At 44.0% G+C, this 19,709-nt stretch overlaps 1 protein-coding gene across 1 annotated transcript in view; it reads left to right on the forward strand.

Moving 5' to 3' along the window:
• SPTAN1 (spectrin alpha, non-erythrocytic 1) overlaps positions 1-16,454 on the forward strand; it is a gene marked incomplete in the record, with an annotated part of 118,608 nt that extends 102,154 nt beyond the window's left edge. The window contains 6 exon segments of the mRNA XM_073600076.1: positions 3,345-3,399; positions 11,023-11,219; positions 13,270-13,323; positions 13,411-13,557; positions 13,646-13,793; positions 16,163-16,454. Coding sequence (XP_073456177.1) covers positions 3,345-3,399; positions 11,023-11,219; positions 13,270-13,323; positions 13,411-13,557; positions 13,646-13,793; positions 16,163-16,288 — 727 coding nt within the window.
• Between the last annotated feature and the right edge of the window lie 3,255 nt (positions 16,455-19,709).

Here is a 19,709-nt window from a genome sequence, read left to right on the forward strand (position 1 = left end):
ATAGGCTAGTTGCAGCCTACTGTACATATTGCCTATGTCAGACCATACAATGGCCTTTACTCATGGCTTTCTCTGCAGCACAATAAAGATCCTACAGAGACAACTCTCTTGTGGACATAGGGGACAACATTGACTAAGGTCTGTTTTAAACAGTTGGCCAATCTTGAAGACTAATTAAGGAGAATTGCTTGTTCATTGAGCAAATCTTCGTCCATTATGGAAAGTACCATTTTTCTTTAGAAAGGTCACCCCTAGTTATTGCAATCACTTGTATATACTTTAGACTACATTTGGCCAATGTTACATTTTTCTGCAAAATGCACTTTGTGTGACATCCAACCGTACATTCACTGCTCAGAGTAGTTACTCTAAGTGTTAAAAACCTGTTTCCATGAAAAAGTTTGAAGGATGCATTGGTGCTTCTAGGAACACACTAAGAACACAGGATTTCATACCACCCTGAGCGCTCCAAGAGAAGCTCACAAGTGTGGGTCCTTTAACTTCAGCCTCATAGTAGCCATATATATTTAATATTTAAATACTGCACAATGATTTTTGCATTCTTGTGTTGCAATGTTCATGCCTTATTTGTTTTGGGGGTCTGACAGTTTCTAGATCTCCATCTAGCTAATTCCTCTTACAATCTCTAGATGGCTCTTTATATGAGTGAATAAGTTGCTGTGCAAGGTGGATGATGTGGCTTTCTGTTTTCCTGCTTCTTGTGTTGGGAGTGTGGACAATTCACAACTGGGTCTCTCTTCTCTAGCATAGCCTATCGCAGAGTCATACGTGTGTATCAGTATGAAGTTGGGGATGATCTATCTGGAAGGTTTTTCTTCTTTATTCCCTTTCCACTGGTTTTCTGTGGCACTATGTGATGCTTTCTCAGTACTAACACACTGCTGCAATATCGAGCCAAGGACACCCATCATTGAGTGTTCACCTCATAGACTTCCTCTCTGGTGTCTGCTAGGCTTCATATTTAAGTCAAATATTCTCCTGAAAATATGAAATGTTTGATCATTACAGTGGGATTCCAACCAACCTTTTATTTTTAGCTTAGAATAGGGTAGGAAAGGGATAAAACTTTGTCAATTTTTTTTTTTTTATTGCTTTATGGGGCCATGTTGTGGAAATTCCCGTACTTTTGTCACAGGAACAGGATTTAAATAGAAGCCGCCATCGATATTGGCTATCGCTCGGTCAACTTGGTGCATTCAGCCTGCCCATTTATGGTTCGAATCTTGGCTGGTTCTTGCTGAACTGGCCAAAATTCGAACCGCGTATGGCCGGCCTAAGGATAATGTGTACAGAAAGCTTTGGGAAGGTTTGTTAAAGCCTCTAAAGCATCTTTCAGCTCCAGTTTTAGTATGTTAAATGAAGATCTAAATAGGGCTGCTGGCACTTTAAACAAGCTACAGTAGGCTTTAATGACGTTGCAAGTAGTGTTGAAGCCCGCTAGCAGCTTAAAGAGACAGCTAGTGTTCCCCTTTAGGCTCTGTGTTCAGCATCTCCAAACTGGAGCTAAAGGTTGCTAAAGTCTACAATGAAGCCGTTTAAAGGTTTGGGAAAGCCTGCCATACACACTGCTGTTATACAAGCTGATGCTTTTGTGTACAAGACCTAAGAAAAAATGCAAAGTAGATAAAGAACTTGCAGCTGCCTGGCTTTTTTTTTAGTATATGACAGTGCTATGGAACCCACCTGACTTGTGAGACCTTACAAATCTATTTACAGCTAAAAGTCAGCCACATAAGTAGACAATTTAACCATTGGTCACGAGTCTCCCAGTGGAGTACTTTAACGTGTATCCCCTTAAGGGGTCATGCCTCCCAAAATTTGTATTTTTGGTGATGTCTGGTCACCTGTTGTTTTTTTTTTTTGTTGCATTACCAGCTTGGCTTAGATTTTTGGGTGTTCTCACTGCTCCATTCTCCATAACATGTACAATAAAAATCCTACAGTGTGGGTTCTTTGAATCTTGGGTGGCACAGTGGTGTAGTGAATAGCACTTTCACCTAGCAGTAAGAAGGGTCGCTGGTTCGAATCCCAACCAGGACACTGCCTGCCTGGAGTTTGCATGTTCTCCCTGTGTCTGCGTGGGTTTCCTCCGGGTACTCTGGTTTCCTCCCACACTCCAAAGACATGCTGGTAGGCTAATTTGGATCCTGTCTAAATTGTCCCTAGTTTGTATGAACGTGAGTTAGGGACCTTAGATTGTAAGCTCCTTGAGGGTAGGGACTGATGTGAATGTACTATGTATATGTAAAGCACTGCGTAAATTGACGACGCTATATAAGTACCTGAAATAAATAAAAATAAATAAATCTTGGCCGGTTCAGCAGGGACTGGCTGAGATTCGAACCATGTATGGGCAGGCTGATTGTATCCAAGTCCTTCGATGGGTCCTCTTGGGTACAACCAGCATGTCAGATTTTTCATGCAATTCTTAGCTGCTAGCAAGAACCGCTGTGTTCTCCCATCAGGGACAACTCCCTGTGCCCCTTCCCTGATGGGAGAATACAATAGCCCCGCGGGAGGGATTCCACCGTTGGGTGGGGAAAGAAAATCACTCCATCTTTGGCTGGCTTAAGTATCATATTTTTTTTTTTTTTTTTTTTTTTTAAGTGTTGAGGTTTTGGTTTAAAATATGGTTGGTCTCTAATATACCAATAAGCTCCCTCTGAAGAAGATATCGAGAAAAGGTCTAAAGCAGAAACCTTTTTGAATGTCAAGTCCATCCAACACCAAAATCTCAAAACAAGTAACTGACAGCAAGATCTGCCCTGCTGTAGAGTCCTCGAGAATTTCCACTCTATACCAGAAATATCACTTTTGGGTAGACTTTTAATAGATTAAATTCTTTCACTTGTAACGTAAAGTGCACTTTTACCACAGCACAGAATGTTGGGTGAGCTCCTAACCTCCACGTGTTGCACTGTATGATCATTTAGGCACAAGGAAGTGACTTGGTGTGGTTGGCTGGAGTGATATAGTTGAGTGGCTGTGGATTTGGGAGTGTCCAGTGCTTCTCTTGATACCTGATCCTTCCGGGCTGGGTGCGTTAGTTGTGCACTAACCCCATGGTGTGGCTATTAGAGAGAGGCTTCCTGTAGGCACTTTTCTGCGGCAACACTGCGCTCAAGTGTGTGGTGGTTGTGTGGCATGGGGCTATTTTTCTGGAGTGTGTCCTGGACTTGAAGTTAATGCGAAGCACAAAATCATACACTTTTGTACAAAACACAGCGAGGTGTATAATTAGAACATGCAGTTAGAGCAGTCGTGCTCTAACTTCAACATGCAGATGTAAAAATCTTCTGTTACTGACTGTTGTTTCTATACAGGTCTTGCATGGTTGAAGAATCTGGAACATTGGAGTCTCAATTGGAAGCAACTAAGGTGCGTACCATACCGATCAAGGATTGTGAAAATAAGACCGTAATTTATCTCATGTTGCATAAGAAGATGCAGTACAGAAAAAGACATCTGCGTGATTAGCAGAGATAAATTAGCTTGCTCCATGCATGCAGATATTAAGAGGATCAAAATGTTTGCATTGCGTCTTCCATAGCCATCACATGTGTGCATTTGCTTCATTGAACCATCAGATAAATGATGCCCACAGCATCTTGGCAGGCATTGATCCTGCAACTCCCAAGAGCATCCCACCTGAGAGAATGATGAGTCTACCTAGAGTTTGAAAGTATAAATGTTAAGATATATAGCTGGTTGTAGTGGAAATTACCCATGTAGTGGTCAGAGGTAGACTTTCAACAATTGCAAATGTTCATTAGCTGTACCTAGACATATACTTGCTCGTTTCAGCAGGCTCCCTCCATTTGTGACCGGTTCCCTGATGCATCTTCTCTGAGATGCTCAATGATGTCAGAGTACAAGGCAGAGCTAATAGCCCTACATTGTACATCAGGACAAAAGGACTGCTCACAACCTAAAATGGAGGAGAGTATCTGAGCAAAGAGTAAGGTAAGTATTATCTCCCAGAATTAACATCCATTAACTTTTGGAGGTTTAGGGTGACAAGCTGTACCTTGCAAGAGTATTATTTTTTTGGGGGGGGGGGGGCAGTCCCACTGCACCAAGCTTTTTGCCATCAGGCAGCATATTTGTGTACATCACTTTGTGCTGGGAGTGCACTGCATAGCATGCTCCCAGCACCAAGACCGGGGTCTCACCGAGGGCCCTGGGCCCCGTACCAATGATCAGGACCCGGAACACCTAATTCTGGGTCACCTGATCGCTGTGGTCGTCTCTGATTGGCTACCACAGTGATCAGTCACTGTAAAGCCCACCCCTGTGTTTCTCTCTCTGTGATTGGAGAGGAAAGATACATTGTTTTCTTTATCGTACATCATGGGACACAGAGCCTTAAGTAATTACCTAATGGGTTATAGGCCACCTTCAGGTGTTGACACTGGTTATACCCAATCAAGTAAGTTCACTCCCTATATAACCTCTCCTCCTTCCAGGAGCACATCAGTTTTTTCGCCAGTGTCTAAGGTGTTGGTCACAAGTGAAGCTGTGCTCTGCGGAGCTCCACTGTAGGGATCCATGTTGGATTTAAATAGCCTCCATAAAGACCAGATCCAGCCAAAGTGCCATTGAGGCCTAAAGGGATGGTACCCTGGGGCCTCATATCCGAAGCACGAGGTTTTGCCTGCAACGCCTCTCTTTTGTAGGGCTGGACCCCAGGAATCCAGGGCTTAGGTCTTGCTACATTACCTAAGCTTCCCGATGGGGTGCTCTTTACAGGTCCAAGGGAGTTGGAACCCCGTTTTAGGGAACTGGTCCTTGAAGGTTTGCTAAACGCAGCCTGCCGTGATGGGTGAATGTTGGATTGTCCGTTAATTCAGCAAATCCTGCGGCGGGGATAATGTAAGGGAAGAAAATTGGGTATTTAAAAATACCTAATGTATTTCTTCCATTAGGGAAAAAAAATTGTCATGCCTTAAATCTCCACTAGAGGGAGTCTATGCACATACCTTAATATATTGTCTTCACTGTAAAGCTCAGTCCATGTCTGGTTGCAGCAGCGTGTGGAGGGGGATTTTTTTCAAGGTAAAGGAAATCTGCAAAAATGTTTTCTTTTAACCCCTGATGGGACCAGAGGGTTAGGGGGACAGCCGTGCTGTGCCCCCTTACGTTACCACCCCCGCGCGTGGAGGTCCCACTAGTACCGCTAATTGTTTTACTGTGGCTGATTTCATTGTTGTTTGTGCCTGCTGCTGGATGGGTCCCAGGTCCCTGCTCCCCTCCTCTCCATGCTGTCATCCTCACCTGAATTACCAGTTATGGCAAGCCAGGGTGAGCCATTGGAACAAATTGATGGTGCAACTGCTTCTCACATCTCAGCCCCTGTATACATGATTGAAGATTTCCTTTCCTCCTCCCTGCAGGGTCTGGAAGAAAGATTAGAGGCTTTAATCGCATCTTCCATTCAAATGGATAGGAAGCGTGCTAGACCCCCCTCCCTCACTTCAGAACCTTTGCAAGGGGAACAGTGGGCACAGGATGAGGTGTTACCCTCAGTCGATCAGGAGGAAAAACAAACTGATGATGATTCCTCTGTGGAGGAAACAACGGTAGATGAGCCTTTTTCAGTCTCTCAATCTGAGAAGTTGCAGATACAATCTCTTACGGAGATGGTTCGTTCTACTTTCATGTTACCCCTAACTGAGTCTCCTGAAAGTTCGGTTTCTTCCTTGGGTTCCTTAAAACCCTCTCAACATTTGCATGCGTTTTATGCACATGCATTACTAGAACAGCTTATTTTTGCTGAATGGGATCACCCGGATAAGCATTTTCTCCCTCCTCAGAGATTTGCAATTCTCTATCCCATGGAGGAGAAATTCTCCAAAAGATGGAAAATGCTAGCAGTTAACGCTGAGATTTCCAATGTGAATAAAGGCCTAACTTGTCCAGTAGACCATGCACAGATGCTTAAGGATCCAACAGATAAGGAGTTGGAACCCCTGTTAAGATCCACTTTTTCCATGGCGGGTGCTCTGCAGTCGCTGCAATAAACGTCTGTCAATCCCTAAAGGACCAATTTAAACAGGCCCTTAGAGAGCTTCCTGAACTACCAAAAGCATTATGCTTTGCCATAGATGCTATTAAAGATTCTATTCACCAGGCGTCCCGCCTTACGCTTAATGCTTCTGCATATGCGTAGAATCCTGTGGTTAAAACATTTTTTGGTCAGCTGAAGCACCATGTAAAGACCTCCTAACTGGGCTCCCTTTTCATGGGGAGCGACTATTTGGAGAAGACTTGGACAAATATATCCAAACAATTTCTAGTGGGAAAAGTACCCTTTTGCCAGTCAAAAGAAAGTATAAACGCCCTTCATTTAAACGGGCCCTTTGCCCTATGCCAGGGGCTTCCGCCTCTAGGCAGGAGCAACAGCAGCATTTCCAGTTTGTAGCCCTGCCCTTCGGGCTAGCCACAGCACCCTAGGTGTTCACCAAGGTGGTGGCCCCACCTCTAGCCAGGTTAAGGGTACAGGGCATAAGTCATAGCGTACCTAGACGATCTATTACTAATAGTTCAGTCGGTGGCTCGTTTGGAGCAAAGCGTACACACTACAACCAACTATCTGAAGAGTTGGGTTGGATTCTCAACCTAGAGAAATCTTCCTTAATACCGCTAAAAAAGCTGGAGTACTTGGGTCTGATCATAGACACAGCCCAAGAAAAGGTGTTCTTGCCTCAGGCAAAGATCAACTCCATAAGAGAGTTGGTGCGGATAGTCAGGTCAAATGGCGATCCCTCCATTTGCCTTTGCATGAGGTTGCTAGGAACCATGGTGGCTTCATTTGAAGCATTTCCCTATGCCCAGTTTCATTTAAGACTGTTGCAAAACAGTATCCTGTCTGCTTGGAACAAAATAATTCAAGCTTTAGACTTGCCAATGCAGCTGTCCCCAAGAGTGTCCCAAAGCCTCACTTGGTGGTTACTAACCCAGAATCTGCTGAAAGGAAAATCCTTCAGATCAGTCATCTGGAAAGTGGAAATGACGAATGCCAGCCTTTCAGGCTGGGAAGCAGTACCAGAAAAGACAACTGTCCAGGGATAGTGGTCAAGAACCGAAAAGAACCTTGTCCATCAATATCCTAGAGATTCGGGCAGTACGTCTGGCTCTAAAGACCTGAACTTTCAGGTAACGGGTTTGTCCTGTCAGGATTCAATCTGACAATGCCACAGCTGTGGCCTAAATCAATCACCAAGGGGGCACCGAAAGTCTCTCAGCGCAGAGAGAGGTGGACCATATTCTAACTTGGGAAGAAAGGAAAGTTCCGTGCCTATCGGCAGTCTTCATTCCAGGAGTAGAGAATTGGCAGGCGGACTACTTGAGTCGCCTGCAGTTATTCCAAGCGGAATGGTCTCTTCACCCCGACATATTTCGGGCTGTTTGCCAAAGATGGGGGACTCTGGACGTAGATCTTCTAGCGTCCAGGTTCAACATGAAGTTAGTCAACTTTGTGGCTAGAACAAGGGATCCATGCGCATACGGAACGGATGCATTGGTGACCCCATGGGATTGGTTCTCACTGATCTATGCATTCCCCCCTATTCAGTTGCTGCCACAACTTCTTTGCAGGATCAAGCTGGAAAGAAAGCCGGTAATTCTGGTGGCACCAGCATGGTCCAGAAGGTCATGGTATGCAGAAATCGTAAAGATGGCAGTGGAGGGCCCATGGTCCCTCCCACTATGGCCAGATCTGCTCTCATAGGGACCGATATACCATCCTTCCTTACGGTCTCTAAATTTAAAGACTTGGCTATTGAAAACCCACATTCTGAAGAAACGTGGGCTTTCACGTATCTCTACCCCTGATTAGTGCAAGGAAACCAGCTTCCAGAACTATAGAGTCTGGAGGGCTTATGTTTCCTGGTGTGAATCCAAGGGTTGGCACCCTCTGAGATATATCATAGGCAGAATTCTTGCCTTTCTACAAATAGAGGTAGAAATTAAATTGGCCTTGAGTACTATTAAAGGCCAAGTCTCAGCTTTATCGGTCTTATTTCAAAAGACCACTTGCTACTCATTCTTTGGTCGGGGGTTTTATATAAGGGGTGATGTGGCTTATTCCGCCCATCAAACCTCCCTTGAACCCTTGGGACTTGAACTTAGTTTTGTCCGTGTTACAAAAAACAGCCATTTGAACCAATACAACAGATTCCCCTAGTCCTTCTGACAAGGAAGTTGGTATTTTTGGTTGCTATATCCTGAGCAAGGAGGGTTTCGGAATTGGCTGCTCTTTCTTGTAAAGAGTCATATTTGATTTGTCATGAGAACAGAGTGGTGTTACGCCCTCGTTCAGACTTTTTTATCAAAAGTGGTTTCAGGTTTCACCTGAACCAAGATATTGTCCTGCCATCGTTTTTTTTCCAAAACCATGTTCCAGGGAAGAAGAGTCCCTACATTGTCTTAATGTGGTGAGAGCAGTGAAAATCTATTTTAAGGCAACTGCTCAGATTCGTAAGACTGTCTTATTTATTCTGCCAGAGGGTCCTATGAAAGGACAGGCAGCGTTGAAATCCACTGTCGCTAAGTGGATTCAGCAAGCGATAATTCAAACTTATGATTTAAGGGGTAAAATTCCCCCGTTTTCAAGTTAAGGCGCACTCTACCAGGTCGGTTAGTGCTTCTTGGGCAGTGCGTCACCAGGCCTCCATAGCTCAAATCTGTAAGGCCGCAACTTGGTCTTAAGTGCATACATTCACAACATTTTATCAGGTGGGAGTAAGGAGGTATGAGGCTATTGCCTTCGGGCGCAGTGTGCTGCAGGGAGCAGTATAAGTCCCCAAGTCTGGGGGTACCCTGCGGGTTGTCTCTCCCTCCCCTCAAGTAGCATTGCTATGGGACGTCCCATTAAGTAATTACCTAAGGCTCTGTGTCCCATCATGTACTATAAAGAAAATAGGATTTTTAATTACAGCTTACCTGTAAAAACCTTTTCTTGGAGTACATCATGGGACACACAGGTCCCTCCCCTCTTTTTGCGATTTAAGCATATTGCTTTGCTACAAAAACTGATATGCTCCTGGAAGGAGGAGGGGTTATATAGGGAGTGAACTTCCTTGATTGGGTATAACCAGTGTCAACACCTGAAGGTGGCCCATAACCCAATAAGTAATTATTTAAGGCTCTGTGTCCCATGATGTACTCCAAGAAAAGGATTTTACAGGTGAGCTGTAATAAAAATTCTATTTTTGTCTCTCCTTGCAGGGAGAGAGAAGAAAAAAAGTGGTGTGTGTAAAAAATAAATAAAATATATAAATCAAGAAAAAATACCTAGATCTAGGTCACTGCCAGGGTTAGTGTTTGGGTCAAAGGTCAGGGTCAGTATTTATTGGGCAGGATATTTTTACTACAGGTACAAACAACAAAAAACATGCACATATGTGGTGTCGCTGCGATCGGAGCAGGATAATTTATTTTGGGTTTTTTTTTGGTGGGGAAAATTTTTTTTTTTTTTTTTTTACTATTTTGGGGCAGTTTTTCTTTTGATGATAAAAAAAAAAAATCAGGAGATATCCATTACCATTTTCTATCAAATAAAAGCCCAATTTGTCCTGAAAAAAAACAATATAATTCACCTGGGTGTACAAAGTAGTTGTGGTGATGTGTACGGTTTTACGTATACATGTCAAAGTTTCAAAATTGTGCTTAGTCATCAAAATTTTTTTACCCTTAGACTGGCCGTACACTTTCAACTTGTGTGCAATCAGGCAAGCCCTTGCACTACATAGTTGAAAATCTAAAGGAAATTGAACAAGAAAATTGTATAATGTATGGGCAGCTTCAAGTGTAAAGGGGTTGATAGCAATATCCAAGAAAACAAGTCCACTATTATTTTGTTAAAACCCTGCAGCCTCACCATTCAGGATAGCTATTTTAACTGTTGTTTAGTTGCATTCTCTCCTCAAAAATGTCAATGCAGTGACAAAGCCACTTTGGAGACTTGATTACTGATACTCTATGGGGGTTTGTGGAGGAGATTGTAATCGCCATTTAGCAATGCCTTTTTTTAGTTTTTTTCTTTTTGTAATCCTGGTAGCACCTTTTTGTTATATAATGATTTGTTATCACTGAGCTCATGTATTTTCTTGCCTGATTCTCCTTTAGGCTGGGTTCACACTGCTGCGGTGCGGGAACGCAGCGAATTTACTGCGGGTTCCCGCATCGCACCAACTCGCACGGCAGTTCACACTGCCATATGCAAACTGCTGGGGAGTGTCATACAATGTTAATGACACCCCCAGTTCAGCCTGCATATCGCACTGCGAACTAACAATTCGGACATGTATCGGATCGCATAGGTGTGAACACCCATGCGATCCGATTCTGGTCCGAACAAAAAAAAGGGTCATGTGCGAGTTTGGACCGAATGCGGTGCGATATCAGGCATACTATCTGTATGGCTGATATCGCACAGCACAGACATCGCATGTGATGTGAACAGCAGTGCGCTGCAAATCACATACGATGTCTGCCACCACAGCAGTGTGAACCCAGCCTTAATGAGATTGTAAACCTCCCTGTGTAATTTGTACCTATAGGTGAGCCTAGAATAAGGATTACCTATAGGTAGTGTAAATATCTCCTAAACATGCGCCGTTTAGGAGATCTTTATACTGCTTTGATGTCATTGGTGCATGCGCTCTGAAGGAACGGCCGCCCCGTGACATTTCTTCAGGAGCGTGTGCCGTGACCGGCAGCTCCCACGGTGACGTCACGTGATGCATACTAGCACATTATGCCTTTTTTACTTTACAGGGAAGAAAAAAAAAAAAAGTTTACTTCCTCTTTAAGGTAAAAATCTTGCAAGAGCAGTGATGCATTTTGCACATACATATAGAAATGTCACAGATTGGTTTCAAGGCATACAGATGCTGGAGCTGAAACTTAAAAAAAAAAACATTGTCTTGGCTTGAATTTATTAAAAACGATCACACTTCTGTGATGGTTTATTGACGTATTTTTCTTCTCCCACCACAGAGGAAACATCAAGAGATTCGGGCAATGAGAAGTCAGCTAAAGAAGATAGAGGACCTGGGAGCTGCTATGGAAGAGGCATTGATTTTAGATAATAAATACACAGAACACAGTACAGTGGGACTGGCACAACAGTGGGACCAATTAGATCAGCTGGGCATGAGAATGCAACACAACCTAGAACAGCAAATCCAAGCCAGGTAAGTTGGAGAAAGCCGGTGTGGGAAGGCTCTTGTTTGCAACATCCACTTAATGAAACTTTTCCTAGAATGTGTATTGACCCGGCATAACAGTACGTTATTTTTGGATTAAAAAAATCATAAGCTTGGCTGGTAGTCTGTGAGGCCATGCCTATGTTTCCATCTTGCAAAAATGATGTTTCAGTACCTTGCGTGGCAATTGGATGGGCAGACCTCTGCTTGAGAACTACAATTTGGGACACCTCTGCCTGTTTTTGATCTCGCTGAATCAGCCCACCATGTAGTATCTACCAACTAGGCCGATGGAGTCTACTCAGTTCAGTGCTTTCTTCCCTTTTCTCATTAAAGCAGTAGTAAACCACAAAAAAGAAAACTAAAAGATCTTCCTGCAAGATAAGAGCATAATGTGCAGTGTGCATCGCATGCTAGCACATGATGAAAGACTTCCCTGAAAACAAAGCCCTACAGTGGCGTTCTGTCACCGATGACACAACTTCCATCTTCACAGGCTGCAGCCATTTGAATGGCCAAGCTGCAAATACTTCACTCCCATGGCACACCGTCCACTGAGAGTGCATGCGCCAGTGAGATCACCGGCGCTACTAAAATAAATATCTCCTAAACGGTGCACGTTTGGGACATATTTACTGTACCTACAGGTAGGGTTGTCCCGATACCACTTTTTTAGGACCGAGTACAAGTACCGATACTTTTTTTCAAGTACTCGCCGATACCGATTACCGATACTTTTTTTTTAATGTCACGTGACAGTGTTTTTTTTTTTTTTTTTTTTTAACAGTGCTTTTTTTGGGGGGGAGGGGTGAACGTTGTATGTGTGTGTGTTTGTTTTTTTTTTTTTTTTTTTTTTTTTTTTTTTTTATTTACAATTTTTATTTTTTACAATCATTTTTTTTTATTCTTTATTGCAATATGTGTTTTTTTTTTTTTTTTGTTTTTGTTTTTTTTTAATCAGCCCTGTTGGGGGACTTTGGTGAGATATCAGGGGTCTTAACAGACCTCTGATATCTCCCCCTTGAGACAGAGAAAGAGACAGAGGATAGAGATTCCCCAGTCCCTTTCTCTGCAGCCTCAGCTGCACTGAGAATGAATGGAGAGAAGACAGCGGCTCCTCTCCATTCATAAACTGACACATCGTAATCACAGGAGATTACAATGTTTCAGTTATGTGAATGGACAGAGTCAGCTGACTCTGTCTATTCACAAAGGAAGGAGGAGGGGGACGGTGGAACGGAGGGGGAGAGAAAAGGAGAGGGGAACGGAGGGGACAGCGGAGAGGCACAGCAGAACGGAGGGGACAGCGGAGGGGGACAGAACAGGAGAGAGGAACGGAGGGGACAGGAGAGGCACAGAGAATGAAAGAGGAACGGAGGGGACAGCAGAGAGGCACAGAGAATGAAAGAGGAACGGAGGGGACAGCGGAGGGGGACAGAAGAGGAGAGAGAAACGGAGGGGGCATGGAGGAGGATGCAGTGACATACAGCGGTGAGCGATCACCGCTGTATGTCACTAAAGCAGCTGAAAGCCGCTGGGGGAGAATCTTGTAACTCCCCCACGCGCCGATCACAGCTGACTTCCAGGTATCGGTGGAAGCATCGGGAGCATTTGCCCGAGTACAAGTACTTGGGCAAATGCTCGGTATCAGTGCCGATACCGATACTAGTATCGGTATCGGGACAACCCTACCTACAGGTAAGTCTTATTATAGGCTTACCTCTAGATTTAAATCAAGAAAAAGGTCTTTACTAACACTTTAAGGGTTAACCTTTTTTCACAGAATTTAGCATGAACTATGACTTTAGGGATGGGAAGTGCTCATTGGCATCAGTTAATCCTGAACAGGTTCTATACTTGTGTGAATGTGTATTTAGAGGTGGGATGATGCTGTGATGGCCACACGTGGTAGTGATTGGGCCCTTCACATCACACAGCAGGTTGCTAATTCTAATTTGTGTTCTGTAAGTTTCAGTAAGGTCATGCAATGAGAAAAACCTTTCTTAACCCAGCTTGTGTCATTGGTTTCTTCTTTCAGAAACACAACGGGTGTCACAGAGGAAGCTCTCAAAGAATTCAGCATGATGTTCAAGTGAGTATTTGTTGCGTTGGCTCAGCTACACCTGTGCTCTGTCTGGTGGATTCAAGCTTCTAAGATGAGACCTCCTTTATTCCTCAGGCACTTCGACAAGGATAAGTCTGGCCGTCTTAACCACCAGGAGTTCAAATCTTGCTTGAGGTCTCTTGGATATGATCTTCCAATGGTGGAGGAAGGAGAACCTGATCCAGAATTTGAGAACATCCTAGATATCGTAGACCCAAACAGGTATTTTCTTTTGGTCAAGTAATAATGCCAAATTGGTGAGAATTTTAGTAAGCACTTCTCTGATTATCTTTGTCTTGTTTCTTGACAGAGACGGACACGTATCCTTACAAGAATACATGGCATTCATGATTAGCAGGGAAACTGAAAATGTGAAGTCCAGTGAGGAGATTGAAAGTGCATTCCGAGCGCTCAGCACTGAGCAGAAACCGTACGTCACTAAAGAAGAACTCTATCAGGTAAAAAAGAAAAAATGTTTTCCTTCCATTGCACTTAAAATGGTTTAAGAGGGCTAGCTAAAGTTGGACTGCTGGAGACATTTACCTTTATTACAGTAACGGATTCCTAGATAGTCTGTTGTTAGACCAATTCATACAATCCTTGTAAGAAACATGGATCCTAATGCCTGTTGTTTTGGATGTTGTCTAAACTTTGAGATGTAATCATGTTTGTCGAAAACTACAGCAAAGGTGATGTCCCTTGCCTCCAGCTGGATTGCTTCCCTCCATTTCAAGTGATTATTATGGGCAGCTTCCCCAACAATTGAGCACTGCTTGCTTCTGACATACAAAGACATATAAAGAAAAAGTTAAAAAAGGTCCAGCACACAGAGATGAGACTTAGTGTCCCTAAACCCAGAACCGCAAAATCGGTCTGTATAGGCAGTAAAGCATGTCAGTTATACTCACTGTGGAACCTAAGGGGTTAATCCCTGACATTGTGTAAAAAGACTGTTTGATCCTGTCTTCTTTGATCCTCCCCTTTTACTGTCCCCAGTCCATCTGCTGGTAGAACAGAGCCTTGGGGGCACTCTGACATGTTCAGTTTGTGTATTGCTAGAGTTTTTTTTTTCTTGGGATGTGCATGTGATCAGCACAGAGTCAATTGGCACTGTCCAGTCAGAGGGTCAGGGGCCCTGCAGCCTTATAAAACAGGCAGAGTAGAATTAAAAAAAATACCCAAAAAGCTTTGACCAGTGCTCAGCCAGACACTGATAGAAGTAATAATACTGCTGCTGAAAAAAAAGGTATTTAGCAGTTTATATTTACTAAAATTAATTGCATTTTCATATTCTGTGTGCTATGGGAGGCCAGATATATTGAATGCAGGGTCCTGGGTTTAGTTGCAAGCTGGTCTCTCTCTACAAAGCAGCAGTTATCGGAATCCCCTAATAGTAAAGCCAAACAGGATTCCTTTACAGCGCTAGAGTCCCAAACCCAATTGGAAATGGATGCCCACCAGTCCCGCCTTCAATACAGTAATGCTGACCAAACATTCGGGCAGTTGTGTGGCTACCACAAGTTTCTTTCAAGATTCATCACCCAGCAATTTCTAATAAAACTGTTGGCAGTAGGTTGCCTTAATCCTTCTTGTATTTTTTTTTTTGTAAAGCTGGTTGAAATCGCTAAAGCATTTCTTCACTATAGTCAGCATAAGGGTGGGCTTGGGTTTACCTGCTCATCCACTGGAATAAAAGTGCCTACATGCAGCTCAGAAAGACAGAAATTAAAAAACTAGCTAGACTTCAGAGCTAATTCTTCACCATGTGACATAGGAAACTCGTATGCTTCCTTAAAGTGCACCCTGCATTTGCTATATCTGGTCTCCCACAGTACAATGAAATGCAATCTTTTTAGTAAATATAAACTGATAGATACCTTTTCTCATCAGCAGTATATAGCAGGCTTGTGACTTCTGTCAGTGCCTGGTTAAAGCTTGTAGGAGGAGTTTTCATTCTCCCCTGATTCTCTGTCTGGACAGTGCTGATTGGCCCTGTGCTGATCACATGCACCCTCTCAAGAGAATAAAAAAAAACACTCTTTCAATACACACCAAAACTGAGCATGTGCAGCCTCTGTCCACTGGTTCTGTAAATATCAGTTTTGGGGTTTTTTTGGAAGAGGAGGAGGACCTGTGCATACAGGATCAAATAGCCTTTATACACAATGCAAATGATTAACCCTGTGGGTTCCACACTGAGTATTTTACTGTTGTGGGTCAATCCCAGTTGAAATTCTATAAAGAGAAGGCTGCCCGATTTAAAAAAAAAAAAAAAAAAAAAACTTTTTTTTTTTTTAAATCCTAGCTGCAGAACAGTTCAGTTAAAAAACCTTGTACACTGCAGATCCAAACCATTGCATAACAGAGCTTAGCGGGTCCATCACGCCAACTGTGCAGTGGCCCATTCAGCAGCTCTGCTTGGTCCAGATCTCCAGCGGCCCGACACACCCCTTGCACAATGCTCACGCTTCCTGAGCAACAACTTCGATTGAAGCACTCTGCAGAAGGTAGGTCGAACCGCTGGAGTCCCAGACCATTGCGCTTTCGGGTTGATCAGCAGTGTGGATCTCCAGCATGCTGCCAGCACAGCACAATGCTACAGTCCAAATGTATGGTAAAAACCCACCCACATGTATTACTGTTTATGCAGCCTGATTACAGTAATTAAAGAAACAAAGCTTAAACTGGATGTTAGCAGTGCATGTCTTGGCTAAGAAGAGCAAGTTCCAAATTTTATTGAGCACTCAACCAGCCTTCCTGTGATAAGCAGAACACCGATAGATCATCGCAGTGTTTTTAATTTGTTGAAATCTATTTTGTTTTTCAGAACCTGACACGTGAACAGGCAGACTACTGCATCTCACACATGAAACCATATATGGACAGTAAGGGCCGTGAGTTGCCCTCTGCATACGACTATGTGGAATTCACACGTTCGCTTTTCGTGAACTGACATAGCCGAATTAAAGCCCTTGCTCGTGCCTGCTGACTTTGGCTGTGCATGTCCTTCTTTCTTCCCACACCCCGTACCCGCACTGTGTTGTCATTGTTTTAGCTTTGGGTCTAGCCAACTGAAGAAGCAATATAAGCAGTGTGCTTTAATAAATGCTAAATATTCAGTCTGGTGTTTGTGTGTATCTTTACATGAATGATAAAATAATGGTTTTCTGGTGATTTCAGTAAAATTTAAGTTTTTGGTGAATTCTGTCTTGAATTCAAAGTTTTAAGAAATTTTGTAAATTTAATTTTCGTGACATCAGCTTATTTTGCAGCGATTTTAGGAAAAATACTGACCTGTTTAGGACATTTACTGTCTGAGAGTTCAATTCAACTCTTCAATTAGTTCCTCACGATATTCAATGCAATAATAAAAGCAAGTTCATCCTCCGTATAACCTTGGGGACGAGACACGAATGAAAGCTGTGGGGACAGTCTGTAATGTTGCTTCCTTCACTTGATTCTACTTGGGTGTTGTAGTTATCCGCAGGGTGGGTACATCCATCCCTATAGAACCCAGACCCCATCGGATGCATGCCCAACGTCCCTAAAATAGGGACCAGCAGCATGAAGAGGTAAGACAGGGTCAACTTGTTTTTTGGACCAATACTGTAACCCCATTGCAAGAACAAGACCTAACATCTGTTACTTGCTTTACACTTAGTTTTTACAAACTCTGTTCAAATACACAATCAGAAAACCAGGAATTACATTTGAGAATTATTCACTTGTACAGTGTTTAAACTTTTCAAATTTGTGGTAAAATTCCACCAATTGGAGCATAGTATCATGACTGACTAGGTGTTGCATCTCACTACAGATGGGAGGGGCCGACTCCTACTTTAGGAGGGAGGAGCCAAGCCCGTGACGTCACGCCGCCACCATTAAATAGGGGTGAGCTGGCTGATGTGATTTTAACAAGCACATTTTCCCCTAATTGTCTTTCAGGACAGCCACCTGAGAGACCTTGGCTCCTCCCCTATGAAGGAAACACCGTGCCAGCCTTTTTTAAATTTTCTCCTCCCCTGCTGGCTTCTCCAGTTATTTGCGTTTCCGCCAGAGGGGAGACACCACCTAGAACCCAGCCAGGGAGGCCCCAGCAAGAAGCCCTAAAAGGGGCCAGAGGCTCTTTGGACAGGCCAGGTAAAAAAATACCTGGTGAAGATCGCCATCCCTGAGAGCAGATGGAGGTCATGGGGGCTCTGGTTTTCACTACCGAGTGCGGTAGATAGAAGTGTAGCCCAGTCAGCGTTTCTGCACCGGTAGCAGCACATGGTAGTACAGAGCCACACCAGGCTCTGGGAACACACGTAAGTCAGGTGGCGTCACTTCCAGCGGAAAGGGCGGGCACTTCCCATTGACCCGCGGCTTCCGGTTCCAGCCACGGGACATTGAAAAGGAGCCAGGCACGGGCTGGAGAGGGGCTGCAATTGCTGTGAAGATAGCACAAGCTCCGGTGGCGGCACCAGTAAAAGAAAATATCGGAAGCAGAAGGAAGGGACCAGACTGCTCCAGCCACGCTAAGGTAAGGGGAACCTAGGGTGGAGCTCCCCTTGCCAGAGCTCATCCCCCCCCCCCCTCTATGGGATTGGGGGGGTAGGGAAAGAGTCCCTTCGGTGTCAGAGGGAGGTTCATGGGGCCCCTGGTGAGGCAAGCCCACATGAAAAGACTGCACACTTGCAGTTTACTGCAGAGGGGATGTAAAGTAATACTTTAATGCTGTGGGTTTTTTTATGTCTTGTCTCTCTGTAAAGAATGTATTAACAAATTGGTACAGGAACATACCACTGAGCAGGGCAGTGAACTAGCGGCATCAGTAAAAGAACTTGCTAATACGTTTGAATCTTTTAAAACCTTTTTTGAAGGGTTTCAGATCCAGCAGTTTCAGACTGCTCTTCCCACAACACAGCAGGTAGCGTTACCAAAAACGCAAGTAATACCTTCCACTAGTGCAGGCCCCCTAGTAGTCTCCAGGGAAGAAGCTGAGGAGGAGCCAGACAGCGCAGCCTCCGGCTCCCAAGAATCTGATGAGAAGCTCTGGAAGGGGATTCCAGAAAGCCATCCCGGTACAAACTGTCACTGGAAGAGGTGGACAGTCTGTTTAGGGCCATTTATACCACATTAGGTATGCAAATAGAAAAGAAACCCCTATCTCTACATGACCAAATGTATATACGCCTAGGGGAACAGGAAAAGAAACATTTTATGGTACAGGAGGTTTTAGTAGAGGCAATAAAAAAAAAAAAAAAGAATGGCGGGACCCAGAAAGGAAACTTTTTTTTTTTTTTTTTTTTTTTTTTTTTTTTCAAAACCATTAAAGTTTCCATTCACAGATGTCGGTTTGGAATAAAACCCCAAAACTAGACGCAGCTTTCTCCCAAGTCTCGAGGCACACAGACTTGGCCTTCGAAGGACATCCAACGCAATGGACAAAAGGATGGACACCCTCTTAAAGAAGTCGTGGGACTCCATGGTGGGAAGCCTAAAACCAGCTATGGCAGTAACTGTACTTGCCAGAAACTTAGCGTTTTGGCTGACTCAGATACAGGCCCATATTGAGGAGGGAACTGCAAAAGAACAGACTCTATCCTCTTTCCCCATGCTCCTGTGAGGCATCACTTCTATCGCGGATGCATCAGTGGAATCGGTACGGATGGCAGTCAGATCCTCCGCCTTATCCAATTCCGCAAGAAGAGCCCTGTGGTTAAAGACATGGCAGGGGGGTAGTCTGGGAATGCAGACTTGACGAGATAGGGGAGGGGCCTGACGGCGGCGCCTGGTGAGAGCGCATGGAGGAGGTTCTGGGGAACCAGCGGGAGCAGAGCGGTGTGAGAGACCGCAAAAGCACCCGTAGATGACAGCCTAAGGAACCCACGAACCGTAAGGGCGGGCCAGGAAGAAGAGTCCAGAAGGAAGAAGAAAAGCCCCGGTGTAAGAGAGGGGAGTGGAGGAGAGCACCGGGAGCGTGTACGGACTGGCCTGTGTCCGACCCCCTCCTTTCCCCCCGGCTGGAATCTGTGCTTATGATTGCCTGCAATAGGTATTCTTCCCAGGTAAAAGGTCTCTGAAAAACTGTAAAGCATATGTTTATCTAATGGGATATAATATAAATATATATATAATCAGGATGCAGGTAGACCATAAAGAGTTTGTCCCAGAGGTGAAGAGGAAAATGTGCTGAAGCGGTTACAGAAATCATAAAGAAATATAAAGCATAAGAACTTTACCTTGTTTTCTTTCAGCAGTATCTGATTACCCCCTCTTAAACTCTGAAATAAATATATATGCAAGCAGAAAAGGCAATGTTTGGATGACACTGAAAAGATCCTGTGTTTGAGGCTTGTTTTTTGTGCGTTTCTGCTGTCACTGTATCCCTA

This window comes from Aquarana catesbeiana, linkage group LG09 (assembly GCF_042186555.1).
Source record: "Aquarana catesbeiana isolate 2022-GZ linkage group LG09, ASM4218655v1, whole genome shotgun sequence".
NCBI lineage: Eukaryota > Metazoa > Chordata > Amphibia > Anura > Ranidae > Aquarana > Aquarana catesbeiana.